Consider the following 23,378-nt stretch of genomic DNA (forward strand, 5'->3'; position numbering starts at 1 on the left):
TCAATTTTCTCAAATGCAATAAATTCACATACACTGTACTGTTAGTACTGTACATGTTTATGAAATTCAGTAGGTAGATGGATTCTGTTACTCAGTTAAGGTTGGTCATGGGACAATTACTGGTTTGCAACATAAACATATTATTTAACCTGCTGTAGTTTTATGGGGTACAGTAATACATTTGGTTCATCAATTTCCAACAGAGTACAAAACATACTCTTTTAACCTCCCACTCACCCTCCCTGCCACCCCCCCCCCCAAAAGGACTACATTAGAAAATGGCTGTTGTCATTTTGATATAAAATATTGTTTGAAAGTTTGCATGGCAAAGTAATAATTTATTATTAATGCTTGCAGTACACCACATAGGTAGTTCTCAAAAGATCTGTTGAGATTTGATTTTGATATAATAATTTTTTTTTTCATAAAAGAGTGCTGTAACACTAACTCCTCACCCTAGTGTAAGTTTTGAAAATTTAAACAAATGGATGACCCCTACTTAAGTTACTTCCATACTTTTTGTAATGGTTTGATGTATGTCTATAAATTATTATTATCTCCATTGAATTGAGACCAGACAAATTCATGTGATTAACAATTAAAACATGTCAATTGTCAAAATCCATTAAGTTGTTTACTGTGGTAATCATTTATTTCAAGGCCAAGACAAATTATCAATATGTTGATGTTGTTTGTCTGGTGTTTACAGATACTCATTCTTTGTCCTCTGCAAGGAAATAAACAAATGAATAATGGATCCCTCACAAGCTACAACTGAAGCAAAAAAGGGTGAATCTTAAACCCTGTCCAACATGTGACATGCCTAAATATGGTCATGATGACATCACATCATGACCATATATAGGCACATCATGACTAAATATGGTCATGATGACATGACATCATGACCATATATAGGCACATCATGCCTAAATATGGTCATGATGACATCACATCATGACCATGGTCAATGAAAATTTTGTAGTCTAGACAGCTTTATACATCAATAATTGAAATAGCTGAGAAAGGCCCTACTACTATGTAAGGGCCCTGGGCCTCCCGGGCCTCCCGGGCCCTAGCCTAGAGGTGGTTATCTTACCCCATCCTCTCTCCCCCCCCTCCAATCTTTGGGGTTCTTGAGGGTGCTTCAGGCTGAATATCACAGAGTTCAATCTTCTAATCAAAAACTATTCAAACCTAACTAAATACTATTGTTATATCTTTTATTTTTATTGTTATCTTTTTTTCTTTTATGAGATATATTTTGTTAACTTGAAAGGTGTATTATTTGTCTTGCAGGTAGCAGAACTTAACTCCAGTTCATTGTTATTAAAGAGTAAAATACAGTCACTGATGCCGCAACAACAAACGGCTGCAGACGGCCCTCAGTTACAGAAGGTACCTACATTTAGTATTGCTTTTGGGGATGGTGTCATGGTGATTGCTCACCTACGTTAGTTTCAGTAGATGTGGCTGTCTATGATAGACAAAGTAGTTTGAAATCTCATTTGAGGCTACTTTATATTTAAAATAATTTCGCTCATAATTTAGACATTTAATATATAATTATGTGGTTACTTGTTACTTTTATAGCACTTATTCCTTGCAGTTACAAAGCACTAACTACCCTCCACTATATAATGAATATTTCCCTCAAGTATAGCCCATCCCAAGTAAAACCAACAGAATATGCTTTCATGAGTCATAGACCAAAGTAAATCAGTGGAAATAAGGGATAAACAGGTTAAAATTAAATGAGTGCAAAAATGACCAAACCCCTAACATGCCCAAAACTTAATTGAAAAGAGAGGTTTAAGACATGCCTTAAACTAGCCTGGGTTCCAGGCCCTAATTTTGGGTTACTCACTATTTATTGCACTTACAGCGTGCAATACCTAATTTATATGGCGTCCCATACTTGATTTTTTTTTTTTTTTTTTTTTTTTTCGGATTAGGGCCTGGGAAAACACTGCCTAATCATTCATGCGTACGATTCAACACATCAAATTCGATGTTTGATATATCGTATGCATGACTGACTTCATAAATCATATGATTGGCTTACTTCATGCATATTAATAAATCTTAGTAATTTTCAAATTGAAGATATGCGGTGTCTCAAAGGCTAAGCTAGGCAGCTACCTACTTGAATTTATTTAGTTAGTAAATTAGTTCTTGGCTTGCTGAACAACGTAATGGTCTGATAACCATAGTAGTAAAGTTACAGATAAACCTGTTCACCACTAAGCTACACAGATTTAGGCCTAGGGCCTGTAGAACATTGTTAAAAAGGTACTGTATTATCAAGAACTTAAAAGTAGGCCCAGGCCTCTCTCTACTACTAGTACTAGACTCTAGAGGCCTAGTAGGCCATCCTCCTGGAAAGTTGTGCTGTACGTTTGTAATATGACAGCAGATCAGCATTGTAAAAACATGTCCAAACCATTTAGTGGCAAACAAGATATATAAATGTCATTAAAATTATATATCATTTGCATCACTTTTCCTTGTTACAATGTTTTGAATACATGTTCATTATGAGACTTAATGAAAAAAACATACTTTGCTCTAACACAATAACCTTCATTCAGCAACACCTGTATTATGTAGAACATTGGTAATTGCTACAGGTTGTTGCTGGCTTGGGCAGTGAGGTAGAGGAGCTGAAAGGCACAGTACAAGATGTCCAGAGTAGTCAGAAACATCAACAGCAGGAGTTTCAGTCACTAAGCAAGAACGTGGCAGATCTCACGGTAGGATGCCCAGACAAGTTATCCAAATCACTCAGACAATACACAGTCTCCTAAACAATTACGGCATTCATTAGTATTACTGTTGGGAATGGAGCTGTAGATTGGTGGTTAAGATGCTTGCCTTCCAATCCTAAGGTCATGGGTTCAACTCCTTTCCCTAAGCCTGTTAAAGAGAATATATTATGTAGAGCATTTTGTCTGTATGTATGGTTGGCTTGAAATTGATGGCAAAGTAAGAGAGTGATTAAATGTTTTGCTACTGGCATCCTTGGGCCTTGATCTTAAATAATAGGGATAATAATACACTCATGGTTCAAAATTCATAATTCACTTTATTGCAATCATATAACAGATTGGATAGTACAAAATATTCAAATAGAAATGAAACATAAATGTACACAACAAACCAATAAGCAGAAATTCAATGAAGAATACACCTTTTGTCATTTGATAGATATAAATCCATGGTATTTTTAAAATAAATATTTTGGTACATATTTCCATTAATAAGATACTACATTCTTAACATTTGAGTCTTCACACACTGGGTCATAAGTAGCACAATAGCATGGTTCATTGTTTAAATGTATAACAAGCACAACATATTATATTAATATGTTTACAGTGTTCTTACCACTCATACACACACATTACATGCATGTTTTTGTATTGTAAATAATTATTTGGTCACATTCATTGATGCCTTGCATGCTTGCTGAATGTTTTATTATAAAATATTAAGTAAGGCAATCAATACATTTTTGTTATTGGTGAGGGAAGATGCAAAACCCAGAGGATTTAGATTGTAAATTATAAAGCAGGTTAATTAATAATGATAAGTCATTCTTGTACAGTCAATAACATAATTAAATGTATCTTCTTCTAAAGTACTTGGCTAGGTAAGAATTAAAACGTAATAGTTGAAATACAAGTACTGTGCTTTGATAACCTCTTACAACTCAGATGGGGATGTACTTGTAAGGCTGTTGTTGAAGGAGGTCCGTCATGGAAATCTAAAGCTTCACAACATTCAACTGCATGGTATACCAGTGTCCTAGAATAAATCAAATTCCCACCTCCTGAAGAATTTATCCTCAATTCATGAAAAAACAAGTTCTTGTAATCACGAAAGCTCCAATGGGGAAAGTATAAAAGAGGCAGTAGAGTATATTGGCCCTAATGGCCGGCCATACAAAAAAAATCTATTAATCAACCAAGTGTTTCTAGTGGCCCCAACGGCCACCCATACAAAAAATATCTATTAATTATTCAATTAGCAGGGTAACTCCTAGATCTCCTCATCTGAGCTAAAAATAGCTATGAAATGAGTTTGATGTACAGTGTACTATATTAACTAATAATTATTAAATGATACAGTAAGCCACACTGACAAGCCCTAGAATGTTTTTTTTTTTTAAATTTCACTCTTCATACATTAAATGACCCTGAGTATCACAAATGACCCATTGATTACATCCCTAGGTTAATGAAACATTAGTGAACCTGTCAACAGTGTGGGTAAGATGTCCAATTGATAACTTGCCATTATTATATTGTGCAAATTATGTGCTTTTACTGCATGCTTTCCTCTGTGTGTTTGGTTCATGTGTTAGCATGTTGCATGTGGATTCTGTTACGGAAAATTCCATTATAGCTAATTAATTATTCAGATAATTTAGATGATGATTGGCAGGCTTTTGTTTAAGTTTGTTTAAATAATAAAGTTTTACCTTTTCTTTTTATTTATACATTTTTAGTTTGATTAATGTTTATGTTCTTTTATTTTTATATTAATTTGTAGTTTTGGATTATTTATTACTTGTCATTTTTTTCTTACAATTGTTAATTTACTTATTTTAGTTATTTGTAATATAAGAATTGTGGAGGTGGTTTGACTCAGTGGCAATGTTTTGGTTTCCCAACCTTGAGGTCTGGGTTTCAATCCTTTGTTGTGCATTTGGCTTGTGTCCCTGAGCAAGGCACTTTATCTACACTGCTTCAGTCTACCCAGCTGTATCAATGGGTTCCAGCAAATTGCTGGGAGTACCATGCGATGGACCAGCATCCCACCAGGGGGAGCATCACGCTCTCATCCGCTTCACGCTACTTGAAACTGGCCTCCAGATCATGTGAGCCTTGTGGTTCAGCAAGGTTTTCCTTTTTTTACTACATGTAATATAAGAACTTTCTAAAGCCTTTATGCTATTCTTTTTACTGTACATGCTTTGTTTCTTTGGAATATGCATGCTTCCACTGGTGCCGGGCCCCACCCAGCATGTGCATTTGCTTCTGTCACTCAAAGTTCACACTTTAAATAACAACAATCCTACATTTTTCCATCACTTTGTTTCAATTATTGATTTAAGATCTGTTTGCTGTAAAATCTTGATAACGCTTTAATAAAATTTAAAAATTTTGATGCACTGTACAGTGTTTCTACTATGTATCCTAATTTGAAGGTCGGAACAAAGTATAGGGAAACTAGAGCTCTTTTCACACTATCATATTGTTTGTGACAAATGATGTGCCCATATATATGGGCATGATGATGTCATATCACACCCAAATGTAGGCATATCACTGTTTTTTTCACTTAAAATTTGATAGTGTAGACGTAGCTTTATATTTATGCATCTGTTAATTGGCAGGAAAAAGTTTTTCTTGTCCTAATTTTCAATTGAGAGTAAACAAATATAAATTAGGCAATTTAAATATATGGATTAATGTGTAATTATAAAAATGATTTTATTATGTAGACGACCGTATCCAACATGGATCTGAGTAGGAAGCCTAACACATCAGCTCAGGCACCACCTCAAGAGGTACCTACTACACTAGCTCCTCCTGCCTCTGAGAATATGATCCCAGCCGCTACTACTAGTACCCAACAAGCTATTGGTAACACTGTGGTTACATTGTATTTAGAACAGGTTAGTATGAAACTGGTTGTTTAGGTAATTTGATACTACCTATCTACACTATAGTGAGTGACCACCTTATATTGCTACAAACCATCCAAAATGTTATAATAATTTTGTCTCTAGCATTAATCATTTAATCGTTTAGAACCTTGTAATTGAAAGACAAATATTAAGATTGAGATCCTGATTTGCAACAGTAGTGGGAATTTCCCTCAATTGGACAAGCATAATTCCCCTGTAATCTGATGCCACGACGAGTTCCGACCGATTAAAAATAAGTTGCCGATCCAAAGAAAGGTATTGCCAGTCCATAATATTGTGGTCTAAAAGCACACATAAAATCTCTTCCCATGAACCCCACCAAGTTTTTATTCTGGAACTCTGCCCAAGGTCCTAGGCAACTACTAGGTTCAGGCCCCTGTCGGCATATATCTTGATCCACCACTGACTCACAACCACTGAAACTTTGTCATGCCTAAAGAATTGGGAAAGTTATGGTCACAACATTATTACCGACTGACAAAACACTATCCTTGCCATACACCAACCTGGTACTTTTGAGTCTAAGTTTTGGAGATTGGTTTTGGGAAGATTCATGTTTATGTTGTATGGTTGATAGAATACCTAACAACTGAATAAATAACACATTCTTCTGTGCAGGAAATTAAGAAGTTGTCAGACACTATAGGGGTGATGAATGCATCATTGTTTAAGGTTGAGCAGCAGCAAACAAACTTTTCAAAGAGGTTGCAAAATGTCGAGCTTCTATCGGATAATATGCCATCAGGCTTGCAGGTTGCGGACAACAGCTCAGTGTCTTTGGTAGACCTTATGAAACTTCAGTCAGATGTTAACTCATTGGTAAGGAGAAAATGATATTGAAAACTAGTCAAGAGAGAAAAGACAAAAATTCGCTTTAATCACACTGTCTGCATGCTTGTGGCTGTGTGACACACCTCATAAAATTGCATTTTGATCTATCTTACTGTATTTCAGCTGTTTTTAATAACTTCAAATAAATAATAACTATATAAAATTATGTATGTTATTTTTTATATTAGAATGAAAATTATTAAAATATTATTGAAATGCTTTATAAATCTGATATGATAATCAGATTTAAACTTGTACCAACAAATATTATTGAAATGCTTTAAATCTGATATGATCACACATTTAAACTTGTACTAACTTTACTCAAATACTAATTTGTGTTTCCATGGTAACTAGATGGCCCATACTGAAAACATAAGTATTGGAACTAGTGATATTGATCCCCGTGACATCTTGACGATCCGAGCACAAATAGCAGACCTCCAATTAACAGTCAACACTTTAACAGACAAGATACACCAGGTATGTTTATATTTTATTGAGTTTGTTAGTGATGAGTGGTGACATTATTCTGATGCTAATTTTGTTGTTGATATTTCTGTTTAATTTGTAGTAGCACACGGCTCAGTTGTTGGTCATTTACTTTCATCCATATATGACAGCCAACAAGTTCTTTCAAAAGTCTAGCTTTTCAGTCTCCACCCACAGTTTGTGTAACTGATTACTGATTGTTGAATTTGGCCTACTGTGTATGCTTTGCCCAGAAAAGATATTGGCATGCGATATATACAAATAATAAATGTTTATGAGTACAATGGGAAGAATATTTTCATTCTTAGAAAGATTGCCTGTTCCATTGTTGAGTGGAACAGTCAGTCCTTCAACGAATGAAAATATTCTTTCCATTGCACAAATAAAAACATTCATTATTTGTATATTTTCGCAAAAGAAAGTGCACAAATGGAAATAAATTTCCATGATGAGTGACGAAATGGGGTAAATAACCAAAGTCACGTTGATACGAAATCCAACAATCAAATGACAGGGATCTGTTCAGGTGTGTTATAAAATATTATAATAATTTAATGCGGATTGTATTCATGTTTTTTCTCTCTGCTAGCTCACTACTCCTAGTCTTAATAACAACCTTTTGAACATGAACACAACCCTGGGAATACAGACAGTCATGGCGAGCTCGCTTCAAAAGTTCAAAGACGAGAATATAGAGAACCTTAACAACGTCAAATTTACTCTTGGCCAACTACAACTCCAGACAGATGAACAAGCAGCAGCTATAAGGCAGTTAGAAGAGCAATTGGAAGACATGCATCATGTTATTGTGGAGCTATCAAACACAAGCAAACAAAGCAAGTCTAGATATTATAAAGACCTGTCCAGACAATCAAATTTTCTTTGACAAAAAAAAAATGTTGTATGCCCATATATGGTCATGATGTGCCTATATATGGTCTTGATGTGATGTCATCATGACCATATTTAGGCATGTCACATGTTTTTGTCAAATAAAATTTGATAGATGGGACAGGCCTTAAAGCATGTTGTTGCTTGGTGAAAAAAAAATTTAAGGCTATCAATCAACTTACCAATCAATAAGCATTCTTCCATACAGGTGTCCCTCCAATTAAAGGCCGCTTTTAAGACCAGGTTTTCATGGTCTTTAGCAGCTTTGGTTTAATAAGAAAAATCATTTTATAAAAATAAAAAATATACATTTCTTTGGGCTGCAAAAAGGTGGTTTTTAATTAGAGTGGTCTTTAATTAGAAGGAGACCTGTATTTACTCTAAATTTACATTGGTTTGATATGGAAAATGGACTTATAGAAAGTCTAAGTAATGAGGCCAAAAGAGAAATTTTAAAATCAAGGTCTTTTTTGGTTGGCTTTTTTAAACTGTATGTCTGTGCTAAAATCCAGATTGTATTGCCAGCCATCTCTTAATAAAGTGGTAATTGCAGGGCTAAGATAAATAAATGGTTAAGTCAAAAAATATATTAAATAAAGCTTGGAAAGGAGTATTTTGAGATCTTCCTGGGTAAAACAATATACAGTATATATATTTTCCAAAAACAATTTCCTAACTTTGCAGATGGACAATAAAAATAATAATAGTTTAATCCTGATTGCTTTACATTGGAAATAAAGATCGGTAATATAATTTAAAAATGCGTTATGAGTAGTTTTTTTGAATGTGTTAATGTTAGTTGCATGTCAATAAATGGCCCATGGGATAAATCTACAAAAAATGCAGCAAAGATATTAGCTGTTTGGTGTGTATTAGTTTCATCCAATTGTAGGTTTTATATTTCTTTGCCTTTTTTATTACACAGATTTAGCAAGTGAAACAAATAGACCAGCTTCCATTCCAATAGCTGCAGGGTCAACACCTCTTAAAAGCACTTATGTTAATACACCAGAAACTGTTGCTACTGATGTTTACAGTGGTGAATTAGAAGAAGAGACGAAAACAGAATCAGTCACTGGTGAAGTTGTGTCGGCAGCAACACCTCCGCTGATGTTGAATTCAAGCGAAACATTGCAGGAAGTTAAGCTGCCACCTCCATTGGGTTACCTCACAGACCCAAATATCAGTACAATTGAAGGTAAGTTACTTGTCCTTTGATTTTATTTGCTGCTTTGGAGTCTCCAAAAATAAGATATGTATATTTATTCCTAATTATATAAATGTAAAGCATTTAACCATCCCATTACTACACTGTTTACATTCATCAATAAAATTTTATTTTATTTTCTCCTCCATCTGAGTGTTTTTGGCAAAACTATTTGCTAAAATAAGACAACAACTTTTGTATTGATATTTAAAAATATAAATTCGCGAAAAACAAGGTCTTAAAAAAGTCTTGCCTATTAAGCAGTATACAAAACCAATAATTCTAGTATTATATTCAAGCATGCTGTAATTAAAGACAGATTAATTAATGTTCTGTTTACCATGAGTGTTTTTTTTTTTTTCTGTTCGTTCTGCATTTTAGATTTACAAGCTCGTTTTACAATCTGGGACATAGAAAACCATGGCTCTGTGAAATTTCAAGATTTTGCAAACTTTATGGGATCAAACTTTAGTGGGACTGCCCAACTAGAACAGTTTGACCATGATCGGGACTCTCGTCTGAGTTTTCAAGAACTCGCAGAAGCTTATGGTTTCCCTGATCCATCGGATGATGTGCATAATCGAAGGAGAATTCAAGAGGGTTCAGCCTCATCAGATGCCGCAAGTGGCGTATAGGCTTTAGATGACTAAAGCAAGAAAACAAAAACAGTTTAACAGTAACTCGCTTTATTTGAAAACTAACTACCTAAGTAATGAGTTGAGCCATAAAGGTCAAATGAAATTGGTAAAACATGCACAATTTTAGTCACTTTTAGACTAGTTTAAGTGACATGAAATTAGCCCTTGTGTACTAGCACAAATGTGTACTTGATTTATGTCAATCTTAAACTAGCTTTAAAAGTACTAAAATCTCACGGTTTTAGGCAGGTATTGAAAGTTTCGGTATTGTTAATATTGTACCATTCTTTGATTAGTAATGCAAGTGGTTTTATCAGCTTTATATTCTCCAGTTTGTCAATTAACATGTCATTACTGTATGTGCTTTGACAAGAGTTGCCAAATCCTGTCTTGTATTGAGTAATTGATTGATTGACATATTGTCAACCACTACTCATTAAATTAAATAGCAGTTTTTTTATAATTATTTATAATATTGAATTTTGTACGAGGTAAATTAAAAAGCAAGGGATGATGCTTAATGGATGACATTAAGTTTAAAAATCAATCCATGATAACCTTTTTTTAGAATGTCATTCCTAGCAAATTCTCATCAAAGTGAAGGACTATACTCTGTGTAGGTCTATAAACCATTAATCTCAAAATCAGGCATCGGGTAAAAATTCTATTTTTGAGAAAGTAGCTTGGTGGTGCAGAATTTGAACCCAGGATGGGAATATTCAAAATAAAGTGTAGACCTAATGTTTTTCATCATATAAGGCTTGCCATTCTAAAACCAGCTTACTGTCGCTAATTGTTAAACTTAGTAATTTGCATAGGAATGTGCCAGTATTGATTACTTTAGTACAGAGAAACCATTAATAATCTGGCAGTAGTAAGACAATTCAGTAAATAACCCATCATTTTAAAGTTTATATTGTGGAGAATGAGGACTTATGAAAAAGTCAATTTTCATTTTTATGGTCACTGATACTGGTTTGGGGATGACAAGCCTCATATATGACAAGTGGTCACAACTATTTAATATTAAATTCTTAAAAGCTATAAAGTAGGAAGTGGTTCACATTGAACGACTTTGCTGGTCAGCGTGTGGTTTGAACTCCCAACCACAAGGCTGGAACCTGTATGGGAACCGCTACACCAAAGCGCCATTCTAAAGCTTCTTAACTAGCTACAACTCGCTTTTATCAAAGATAAATTCAACTATGTTTACTTTACAGTGTATATAGAGAGCTTTATGGTGCGATCATGCCATTTGGGTTTTCATAAACCCGTATTATGGTCTTATAAGCTTTACCATTAGTTATTGTCCATGTTTATAATCTAAATTTATCAACAATGCTTATATAAATCTATGGAAATTGCCTTTTCCTCCAAAGTAGTTTAGTATGTTTTAAGGTTGAACAAAATAGCATATAAGTGATAATTAATGAAAAATACTGTACACTAAAAAGGCTATTTTGATTCCTTGGGAAAACAAAAATGCTTTCTTAGTGAAATTGTTGCCGAGTACAGATATATGTATCACCTTTTCTAGAGGGCGCTATTCAAGAATTTGTTATAACTTTATTATTGATGAAGGATAGCTGGCATCGTGGACTGGCCACCTGTTGAATGTCTTTCAGCATTTCACATAGAGTTGCTCTAAGTCTTTTTTAAATTGTACATTGCCACCAGCGGCTAAAGCAAGGATGCTTGGACTGAAAATCACGAAAAAGAAAAAAAAAAAAAACATTGTCCATTAATCAATAAAACAAAGTTTACTTTGCTCGACGGTGGTGTTTTTTGGACTGTTCTTAATTATAATTAGAAATAACAGCCTGGAACCTAGGATATATTTTGCACAACTAGAAAGGTTTTCGGGAAATGAATTGAACTCAAGCTCGTTTCGGACACCTGCTTGTGTTACTTACCTGGATTAAGTAATTGTCATGGTTGCTTAATTAGAAGACTTCTTAAAAATAATATAACCATCTGTTCCAGAGGAATATGTATCCATGCTTCTTTAAAGGTGTTTATGAGGATGCACACAAGTTGTTTAGCATATTTATTCCTTGGATGGACAGTTCTATTATTTTTTAGGGGTGTTCTAGTTATGGAGCAATGACTATAGTCAGTTAGACACTGCTAATTTTTGTAGTTATATACATTATTTGGTTGCAGATCAAATGCATTGGAGTTTTCTACAAGTCTTAATAATTATGTTGTTGATATAGTAGTTGTCTAATAAAAAAAAAAACTTCAATGCTAACACCCCATAATTCAGGGTACTGCTTGAGAAATATTGTACATTATGTCCTAACTTAGTAATAGTACTACATATGATTATGTATTATAGATTTTTCCCCGCAAAACATTCTTATATTTTATGTGATATTAGTATATAATTCCTTTAATTATTTTAACAATAAAAATATTAGTACTGTATCTGTTTATTAAATCCATCCAACTTGCTAAACAAATCTATGCACAATTAGTGTATCTGGGTAGGTAGAACAGTGGGACAAGAATCTAAATTATTTAATGTTACAGAATATTATACCAAAACCTATTAACAATCTTCAACATGGCAGCATATTTTCCCCGCTGGGATTATGAAAAAACTTGATAATATAATTTAAGTGTATTAGTAAACAAATTACGTATTGAAACTGCTATTTTACATATGTACATTTGTTTTGAATTTTATCAGTAAGCAATAAAATGTTCATAAAAGTTTTAAGAGAAACCTGAGGCTGTGTTATTTAGTTGTAAACTACAGTACAAGAAACAAGTTAGTAAAACTGATGAATACTAAAAAAGTATTTAGGGCTGCAAGTTTTAAAATTTAAAAGCTTCTCCTAAACTTTATCCAAACTTGTGTTTCAAAGTGATGAGCCATTGCACTTCTATGAACAGCATGGAAGTTTGTGGCTAGATAACAAGAAAGTTGAAATATAAGTGTTGCGTTCAAAGGCGCTATTATCAGTACTTACCAGCAATTCATAGCAAGAAAATGACCAAAGAAAGTGTTGAGCGATCGCTTCACGCTATTCAAACCATCATTTTAAGCATTTCATAATAACACAACCACAGCAGTCGTTTTTCTTTTACGCTACTTAAATTCTACGTAGTCATAATTATAGCATAGCTAATAAATCAACCATACCCAAGTTCTTGCCCAGTAAAAGTTATTGCATAATGTGCCTAGGGTTGTTTCAGTCAAATTATTCATTGAATTTTTTTTTCTCGTGTGGTCCAGACTACATGCCGCCTATTAAGAACCAGGTCAGATATAAGCCCACTTTCAACCTTACGATCCATACGTAATACAAAATGAAAATGTAAAATAACTGTTTCGATTTTAATAATTTATTATTCTTTTTCAATTACAAGTTTGCTATTATTAGTGAGGCGTTCCCTGTCTGAAGCTTATGCTACTCTTGCCAATCGTGTTTATGTTCCACCCCAACACTCACTTGATCTCACTAGTACAAGACTGCTGTTTGCACTTGATCTTACCATTACAAAAATCATTGTGAGGCACTTTGTGATGTTTTGAAACAACCCAGCTTTGATGTACTGTACTAGTTACTAATATGATAAAGCTTAAGCTTATCAGAAACAGGATTTCCCTCATACTATCGTGATATTTTCTGCTGGCAAGAAAACAGGTTTTAAAATCAATTGATGCACAGAACTGTTCTTGTGTGTTGTGTGCCCATAAGAATTCAGCTAATTTACATACAGTCTCTTGTGTTACATGTTGTAAATTGAAAAACCCTCCAATAGTCAGCGAAAGTTAATCATATAGATGTATATGTAGAACCGATTTTGAGCAAAACACCCTTTAATAGACCAAAAATTTACCATTTGCAAGTTAGCCTCCACAAAATTCCTTCCCCTTGACTGCACAGTGGTGCCTTCGCACCCTTGGTATAGAAATTTGGGAGCCCCCTGGAGTAAAACCCCTGGGGTGGTCAAGGGGAGCTATTTCATGGTTTAGGATAGTATAAAATGTGACAATGTTAGGGACTGCAACCACAATAACTTTGTTGGATGAGCAAATTAACTCCAACCTACCAAGTGGTGGGTGGAAACTTACCTTGACCTTAGTACCACCACTGGATTAGAGCCTAACATTTCAACAGAACCTTATAATGTAGCAATATAATGCACTTAATTTTTAATAGTCTCTGTACCACATTTTCTTTGATATTACCAAACACCCCATTAGTAATAAATACATTTTATTTAATGAGGCACTCTATATTAGATGGATATCCACGGCTCAACTGAGTGCTGGCCTGATGATGGTTACTGGATATTTAACATAAGCGTACACATTAAATTTTTGACAATATCAAATGGAATCGCTGAAACAATTGTAACTTTTTTTATTTTATTTTTAGGTGTGAATGTCGCACCTGTCACTTAATTATCAAGCCCCACCATTAAACCTTTGTTCTCCCATTAGCCCCATCCAAATTTTAGCTTTAAGGCAGGCTCAGGTTGACACAGACCTGAAAGGAAAGGAACTCAACTCGTCGACATGAGCGCTCCGCGCAACTGAAAGGAACTGAACGCAACTAAACTCATGTCGACTTTGAGCAACTGAAAGGAACTGAATGCAACTGAAAGGAACTTGGCTCATGTCGACTGGCAACTGAAAGGAACTATTGGCTAAAAACATTTTCCCCGCGAAATCCCATCAACTGCAAAATGTCTGTAATGTTTTTATTAAGACATGTAATTATTTTTAAAAGTGTATCTACTTTATTTTTTTGTTTTGAAAATGTCGACCGGCAACTGAAACAAATGGTGCCTGTTTGATTTGTCGACAGAATTGAGTTTTTAAAGATTTCATTTTCTTCGAAATCTCATCAACTGCAAATAAATATTTGAATGCTTGTAAGATTAGACGTGTAGTTAAAAATAATAAAATTATTTTTGAAGTTTATCTACACTTTTTTTTTTATTTAGAAAAGTGTATCGCATATTGGTCTATTTGAAATGGGTTCATGCAAAATCTGGTGGAACAATTAAAACAAGAAAGGCCTTTTTCTATATGAAAAAACAAAAACAAAAACAACAAGTATACACAAATGCATTTTATATGTGACAATGTTTACATGAATCAGCTGTCAAATATGTTAAAAAAATGTATTAATTTAATATTACGCGAATGCAGCAGCATACTTTTGATAGAATTCATAATTTAACACTACACTGCAGAGGGACTTTCTGTAAAAGGAATTTAGCTTTTCTTGACCTAGGCCTAAGCCTAGGCCCTAGATAAATGTTCTACTGTTAAAGAATTTGTACAAAACTAACTTCAAAAACAATGCACACTCCCAAGAATTACTGGATTATTTATAGTTCGTAAAAATGGATTTTTGAAGCGAGATCTGCATGCCAGTTAGTTGTCAAGTCTTTACTTGTCGTACATAGAGTTACACGTAGGCTAGTAGGCCTGGCATAGGAAGACTGCCTTTTTTCTACACTCTAGGCCTAGCCTAGGCTAGCTAGAATATGGTAAGTATATGCTGTATTATTATTATTAGGCCTAGCCTAGGCCTATTTGTTAATGTTAGAATAAAAATCTGGCCTATGGCCTATATTTTTTAAAACACAGAATAAAGTAATCTGCCATTAACAAAACATTGTAATATATCTTTTTTCAGTTAATGCATCTTGATTACGATTAATATCAGGATCAACGTTTTGAGTTCCGAATCAACATTTTTTTCGCGCTTTTTCCAGTTCCTTTCAGTTCCGCAAAAAGTTGAACATGGGCAACTGAAAGGAACTCGACTCAACTTGACTCATGTCGACAAATATGCGCGACTGTCAGTTCCTTTCAGTTGCGGTCAGTTCCGTTCAGTTCCTTTCAGTTGCGCGGAGCACTCATGTGGACGAGTTGAGTTGAGTTCAGTGTCGACCTGAGCCTGCCTTTACAACCTAGTAGCTCTGTCTAGGTGCTACTTACAAAGTATCCAAATCCAATAACCATAAGCCTTAACAAATGTGGCAAAGACAAGCCAACCCTGTCACTCCTTGCAAAAATCAATTTTTAGTTATTAATAAAGGGTTAAACAGTAAAATGAGGAGAGCTATAAAATGGTAAAAAGAAATCCAAAATTTTGTAATCAAGTTACATACAGCTGTTTATAGAACAATATTTGAGAAATCAGCCTTCAAAGTTTACAATTTTGAGCATTTCTCAGGCAGAAACCGTTTACCAAATTGTTAAAAATTGTTGTTTTAACATTGAAAATGAAGAAAATATAAATATAGTATGATGTACAGATTATAAAGGTTAGTTTAGTGCAATGAAATAGAATTCAAAAATGTTGACAATCCAGCATGTTTTGGCCATTATCTCTGAAACAGTTTTGTGATGAGTGACTGGTTTAGCTTGTCTTTGCCACAAATGGAGTTCTTGTTTTAGAGAAACTGTGTCACCCAAAGTGTGTGTGGTGAATTTTTGAACTTTACCAAACTATGATCATGTAATTAAATACCGTTTGAAGGAAGAATATTGCACATAAAAAGTCACAGTTTCAGGTTAATGTTCACCGAAATATCCAGTAATAGTCACATGGCAATCATTGACCAATGAAGTGGCTGACAATTCAGACGACAGAAGAAAGCACCAAATTAGCTAGTCTAGTTATAAGTGATGAACTTTAAGTAGGAAAAATGGTTACTATGGAAATACCTTAGCGATCAAACAGCTGCTATCCCTAACAGGTCAGCTGGTTACTATGGAATGCCTAAAATATCAATAACAACTGAAAAATTTGCATTTCAAATACCAGAAGGTAAAATAAAGAATTAATTAAATTTTTACAAGATTTTAACACTATACAAGTTAATGAATGATCCATATTATTCCAGAGAATCACCATTGCTGACTAAAAGAAAAACATAATTCTACATTTATAATGAATTGTCTATGAAGTTTATAATAAATTAACAAATGAATTTGAAAATAATTGTATCAAAACCACCTTTTCCCAACAAATGTGCATCTGAAATAAACTGAACTTGAAAATTGCCAAAAACAAATAACCCCTAGTTTCCTTAATTTAATGCTTTACATTATTTTCAGGCCAAAATTTTCTTTCGATATTTACAAGTATTTTCTTAGATACATTGTCACACAACACTCATTTTTCTCATGCTCACAGCACATTCTAGCTTATCTAATCATGTGGTGAACATCAATGGTACATTCTACTTGGCCTACATGAATGATTCTTTGAATGCGTTGAATGAAATCTCCAAATAACATCAAGGTGACGTTCTACAGGTAATTAGCTACAGGTAGATCTTCCGTAGCTGTGCAGGTGCTGTGATCATATTGCACTGGGGACATAACTTCTTTGCTCCCTGTGAAGCACAAAAATTAAACCAATCAATCAATCAATCAATTAATTTATCAAATAAACATTTATTTCTACCAAATGATGAATGAGATTTAAGGTAACGTATTATTATGTACATGATATAACTTGGTGGTTAAGAAGATCGCTTTCTAATTGCAAGTTCCTCTCAGGGGTGGATCCAGAGTAAAATCTGGGTAGGGAGCCATATGACATGTTCCCCTTATTTCTCCTTCCTTCCCTTTTCTTGGGGGCTGTAGCCCCATTTCTCCCAACCTCTGAACCCACCCTTGTACCCCTCATGGATTTGCCCTTGCCCCTGGGGTTCCAATCCTGTCAAAAACAGCATCCTGATACTGAACATATATAAACACTGTAGTTCCTCTGGTATATACGACAAGGAAAGACAAATCATCAGATTTGTAAGAAGAAAGCATGTATACACTATAAGACAGAGTTTGATCAAACATAGTTTGACCTGACAGGAATGAAGGTGAGGGACACCACTTGAATATTTCTCTTTATTTACTGTATATAGATGAAAACACCAGCTTGCAATCCACTGTAGCTGCTATATAACCTTGACTGTTCTATTATGCATATCCACACTAAATGTTTAATTTGCATATTTATACATACTACCGTTGGGCCAGGTGTTTGTGTTCTTTGAATTAAAACAAACACCAGCTGCCTCAATTCTGAATACATATAGTTTATCATAATTATATATTATATTATGATTATATTCCATTACTTGTGAGTTAATTGGATTAGAATAGGCTTCTTTGTGTATGTATATTTGCATGTTGTTTACAGACTAAAAAGCAGTGGTGATCTAGGAGTATTGACATGAGGGAGCTGATGGGGGTGCAAAGATTAAGTGGGGGGGTACGTGCAAAGACACAATTTCCCCCCTCCTTTATTCCTCATAAATGCCCTATGTGTTTACAGTATAACAGCATACATGTTGAATGTTGAAATTTAACAACATCAAACATGTAGCTATTTGGATGCAAGGAGTTACAAAAAAAAACTTACTAAAGTTCTTAACCAGCATTCCTGACAGTGAACATGCCAACACTGGACAGACACCAGAGGGGTTGTGTAACCCTCCTAAACAACAGAGAATGATTTGCTTAATTTCAATATGTAGTTACTTTTTAAATTCATTTTTTGAATTGGTATTAGAAGATCATTAAAACACACTACTAACCAATACCACCACTACATCATCATCATCATATCATCATCACTGATTACAAAGACTTAAAATTCAAAATAATGAACATATGCGATGATAATGCTATCAACATTATCATTGACTTGACATCTACTAAACAACATCGCAACATACATCATCATCATCAACAATGTCAACATCATCATCATCATTGTAGGTGTCATAGAAACTGTACCTCAATCACAATGTGAATGAAAATAAAGTGCATCTGTATCCAATGCTTTCAATATCATTATCACCATCATCAATATCAACACTATGATCATGAATCCCAATACATTGACAGTGATTGTGACATTATCACTGACAATGTCAAAATAATAATCTTAAGCCTGGTTCTCACGAGAGCCCTAGTATCTGGATCGGGAGCTAACCGCTAGCACCTGCGTGAGAACGCCCGATCGGTTAGCGCTAACCGTTAGCGGTATCTGGATATGCTAACGGTTAGCAAGCGCTATCGATTAGCAAGTTGAGGGCGTTTCTATCATCAACCAATCACACGTACGCGTTTACAATTTCCAGTTTCTTATTGGCCAGTGATTCGATCATCATATTGTTGGTATCCGGATCGGGATTTTCTCGCATGGACAAAATGTTAAAAAATAATTTTAATAAAGTTGTCTGTCAGAGGTATGCACTTATGTGTTCCTCCTAGGTATTAAGCACAGAAATCATCATAATGTTAGCCTATGCTCAAACCTCACCCCTCCACCACACTATGTACCATATATTAAACATTCCAAATATATTATGAAACTGATTTTAAATTAAAAAAAAAAATAATTAGCCACAAAAAAAATTGTCTATATATCCCAAAAATAATATTTTTAACATATCTATGACAAGCCTCTTTATAAGGCTTGGGCTTGACTTTGGTTGTGAGAAAAATCCTGGATTTTTTTTTGACAGGATTGACAAACCCAATTAAAAGGCAAACACTTAACCACTAAGTCACAGCTTTCTATCTAAATAGATTAGTATAGTCCACAAAACCAACTTAAAGAGTTGAACTAAATTATTTTGAAAGGAAAATTTGGTGGGAATTCTACCACCTGTGAAAATTTATGAATGAAGGGAAGTAAGGTCTGTGTTTTTTTTTCTATTCTAATTCTTACAATTCTAAGTATTGTTTAAATATCAAATTTTAATGGTCACCAAATGCATGTTCAGAATACTGATGAAATTCACTTTCGATAAAAAACTACACCATATTTTTACAAGGCGTGTATTAAATTTGAAGTTGGATTGAACAGTTGGTATTAGCATCAGGGTTTAAGAGCAAATAAAAGGTTTACTTTTATTTATGTACATACAGTAGTTATTATTTGCAGTGGACTGCATGTGAAATGAGAATCAAATATACAATTTTTTTCTCATGGTATATTATGCTGAATTTATTAACAAAGAAATAACTAATACATTTCTTTTCAAAATATGCAGAATAATTTTAAATGCAATTAAATTTATTCCAGTGCATCATACTAATAATTTCCCCTTCTGGTAGTAAATGAATACAATGTTTTATTAAAATTATATGCAATTTATCCTTCTGTAATATAGTCAACTGGTAAGAATAGCCACTTTATACATTGATATATTATACTTTTTTAGCTCCGATGAGGAGCTCCAGGAATACAGTACTCAACTAATTGATTAATAGACTTTTTCTTTTTTATATGGGCGGCCATTAGAGCCAATATAATCTACTACCTCTATGTATTAATAGATTATTTTTGTATGGGCGGCCATTAGGGCCAATATACTCTACTGCATGCCTCTACTAATAGATTCTTTTTTTTTGTATGGGTGGCATTTAAGGCCAATATACTCTACTGCTTCTGTGCCTCTATTATTAATAGATTTTATTTTTTGTAAGGGTGGCGGTAGGGCCAATATATTCTACTGCCTCTATGCTTCTATTAATAGATTTTCTTAATTGGCAGCCGTTAGGGCATACTCTACTGCCTCTATTATACGGCCATCATCCAAACATTCGAGATTACGAGAACTTGTTTTCAAAAGAAATTTTGGTGTACAGAAATATTTCAGTTTTTACTTGCCTACCTTCAAATGCAAGTTTGGATGGTTCCTAAGGAATAGTGTGAAGGTTTTATTTCAGAGGCTTGAGTGCATCAAAGTCACTGCAGGTTTCTAAAGCTCTGTCCAGACTTGACAAAAAAAAAACTATTGTATGACCATATTTAGTCATGACGTGCCTATATATGGTCATGATGTGATGCCATCATGACCATATTTAGGCATGTCACATGTTTTTGTCAAATAAAATTTGATAGTTTGGACAGAGCTTAACACATTTCCTTTGATCAGAAAATGTTGTATGCCCATATATAGTCATGGTGTACCTATATATGGTCATGATGTGATGTTATCATGACCATATTTAGGCAAATATTGATTGTCAAATAAAATTTGATAGTCTACATAAGGCTTTATAACTCTATGGATATTAACTCATACTTATCTATGTGTTTATAGAGATCTTCTCCCAAATTGGTGATGATTGTACTGTACTTACGTTAGGAGGGCGCCTCGGATGGCTTGCCTCTGGCGTTCTTCCGAGGGCTCGTCTGATGAGCAGGGTATGATGTCAGCCTCTGTGAACTGTGGTTGTCCATACTCTGCCGTGTCGTCTCCATCTACGTTTAGGTTCATATCAACATCCTCTTCTGTATAGATTCTCCTTTGGAAACCAGTTCCTAAAAAAGGATAATCAGATCATAAATATATAATTATATAAAATCAATTATTTTGCAAATAAATTACAAAAACATAGCACGATTGGAATTATAAAAAAATATTCAGATTCGTTTAAATTTTATTTGTTCAATATGGAAATAATAGTGAGTACTACATCAAAATTGAAAAATATCCATATACACAATAAAATGAAAACAATTTATGAGAAAGAAGATTTAATAAACACAAGAAGAAATGTAGAGCCCTGAAAATAACTATTAAAATATATAATTTCTTCTTTTTACATCTTTGTAATAAGCATATAAATTGATTTAGTAAAACTTTGTACAGTATATAAATTGTAGGGCACATATTAAAAACATAATTTTTTTCCCTTCAGCATACTTTTTCAATTTATTGTCTATGAGAGCCAGCGGAATTAAAACTTATCAGCATTATGGTCAGAAACGGGAAAATGGCCCAAGAGAAATATGCACAGAGTTGAAATTATTCAACCAATTACGTCTTCATGAATACATTACAAAGTATAGTTATTTCAGCATCTATACATACGCTACAATTTCATATATAAAAATATACTTTTAAATCATTTTTTAACAAGACATACCAATACATATTTTTTTCATTCTTTCCATTTAAGGGACTTTAAATGTTCTCCTTTTGTATTCTTGAATGTTAACCTAGTTTATGCCTAAAAGAGGATCCAGTCAAAGCAAATATTTTATGCAAAACATACCAAATTTGTTTCAATTACGAAGTGGAACATTCAATGTGCCTTTTAGTATTTTAATTACAATTTTCTAGCCCACTAGAACTCTCAAGATGAATTATTACTAATTTGTATTTAACTGCATTCTAGATTAGACTTTGGTGAAATTTAATTTAATAAAAGATATATAATATTCAGTACTACATATCAAATTTTAAAATCACACCCCAAACAGCTCCCTCAATAGTTTCAGCCACATCAAGCACATTGGATATCACCCACAGCCAGAGATGAGTGCAAACATTTGTTAGTTAAAGATCTATCCAGTTTCTTTGTTTTACTAATTTAGGCTACAAATCTTAACACGACACGTCAAATTACATTAGCAACCCGATCATGTCAACTACATATACATCACTCTATTGCAGATTTAAAAAAACTGACCATCATAAATTTTGTAAATACAAATTGATTGGTTTAATCGTAGATTATGGTCATTAGGTAACACAAGGTAAGAATCATCAAATAACATCCAAGGCATTAGTCATTTTTATGTCTTATTGTTCAACAAATGTGTGAGCTTAAATGCAAATTGATTCCTAATTTTATGTTGAATTGTGTAAATTTAATTCTCTGGCCATCTTTAACAGCATCTGATGACTTGTCTTTTTTCTTGATTTGTTTTTATTTTATCTTTGTTGTACACTTTCTTGCATCTGAATTTCCTTTGATTTTTTTTCGTTTGAGTTTGATTAGTTCAAATGTCAAGCAAATGAAGATCATGCTTATTTATGCTATACAAGTTCATCTACTTACACTACTATTACTGCTAATGGCATTACTACTACTACTAGTACTAATTATCAATTTAGTTTGGATAGTATCCTTTATATGTCTTTTATTAACTTGCTTAAGTTAAAACTTAATTAGCATAATAATTAATACTGAAGAATGTATTTGACTGAATAACACTAACATGAAAGTAATAATATATATAGCATTAAAAAACAGTTTAGTATATGGAAAGCCCCTTTAAATTGCTGGTTTGTAATCATAACAATTAATATTAAAGAATATTGATCAGAATCAGAATCGGTAAAATAATCTAATTGTTGAGAGGGGCTGGGTTTGTGGAGAACAGTGGGAACAGCAACTTTTCAACCTTCAGGTCTGGGTTTTGAGTTACCACTCTGCACTCCGCCAAAGCACTTTATCCACATTGTTTCCCTCCATCTAGGAATGAGTAGGTACTTGTAGGATCCAATACCAAGTGCCGATACTAGCAGCTTATGGAATAGTATTCCCCAATTAGCTGAATTAGTTATTGAATCCAATGACTGGGGGGGGGGGGTAAATAATGTAAAACACATAGAGAGGCAGTTAACTGCTATGTACAGTATGGACTGTGTACTATGGAGCATTATTGTTATTACCATTTATTTTAACATTTTTCTCTGGTATTAGCAATTTATAACCAAGAAAAAGCAAGCTCCAATTATGTTAAAAGGTTAATAACCTTTAAGGTTGCTTTTTCTGGATTATAAAAATGCTAATGCTAACTGGGCAAGG

General features: G+C 33.8%; 2 protein-coding genes across 6 annotated transcripts in view; one reads left to right on the top strand and one right to left on the bottom strand.

Annotated features, from left to right (window-relative positions):
* Window positions 1–12,497, top strand: part of LOC117110621 — a 23,630-nt gene extending 11,133 nt beyond the window's left edge. For 2 of the 5 annotated variants that reach the window (XM_033253386.1, XM_033253388.1), the window contains exons 5-12: window positions 2,631–2,753; window positions 4,236–4,271; window positions 5,510–5,683; window positions 6,335–6,535; window positions 6,905–7,030; window positions 7,629–7,875; window positions 8,856–9,128; window positions 9,519–12,497. In XM_033253386.1, coding sequence (XP_033109277.1) covers window positions 2,631–2,753; window positions 4,236–4,271; window positions 5,510–5,683; window positions 6,335–6,535; window positions 6,905–7,030; window positions 7,629–7,875; window positions 8,856–9,128; window positions 9,519–9,772 — 1,434 coding nt within the window. In that variant the 3' untranslated portion in view covers window positions 9,773–12,497. Of the gene's footprint in view, window positions 1–1,299; window positions 1,399–2,630; window positions 2,754–4,235; window positions 4,272–5,509; window positions 5,684–6,334; window positions 6,536–6,904; window positions 7,031–7,628; window positions 7,876–8,855; window positions 9,129–9,518 lie in introns of all 5 variants that reach the window. The other 3 variants (XM_033253387.1, XM_033253390.1, XM_033253389.1) reach the window with 3 other exon arrangements.
* Window positions 12,498–16,422: 3,925 nt separating this feature from the next.
* Window positions 16,423–23,378, bottom strand: part of LOC117110618 (E3 ubiquitin-protein ligase RNF220-like) — a 37,805-nt gene continuing 30,849 nt past the window's right edge. Inside the window, exons 8-11 of the mRNA XM_033253383.1 lie at window positions 20,919–21,099; window positions 18,497–18,551; window positions 18,181–18,255; window positions 16,423–17,149 (exon numbers count right to left, since the gene is read on the bottom strand). Coding sequence (XP_033109274.1) covers window positions 17,078–17,149; window positions 18,181–18,255; window positions 18,497–18,551; window positions 20,919–21,099 — 383 coding nt within the window. The 3' untranslated portion in view covers window positions 16,423–17,077. The remainder of the gene's footprint in view (window positions 17,150–18,180; window positions 18,256–18,496; window positions 18,552–20,918; window positions 21,100–23,378) is intronic.

This window comes from Anneissia japonica, unplaced genomic scaffold (genome assembly GCF_011630105.1).
Source record: "Anneissia japonica isolate Jap-2015-1 unplaced genomic scaffold, ASM1163010v1 scaffold287919_len575428_cov197, whole genome shotgun sequence".
Lineage (NCBI taxonomy): Eukaryota > Metazoa > Echinodermata > Crinoidea > Comatulida > Comatulidae > Anneissia > Anneissia japonica.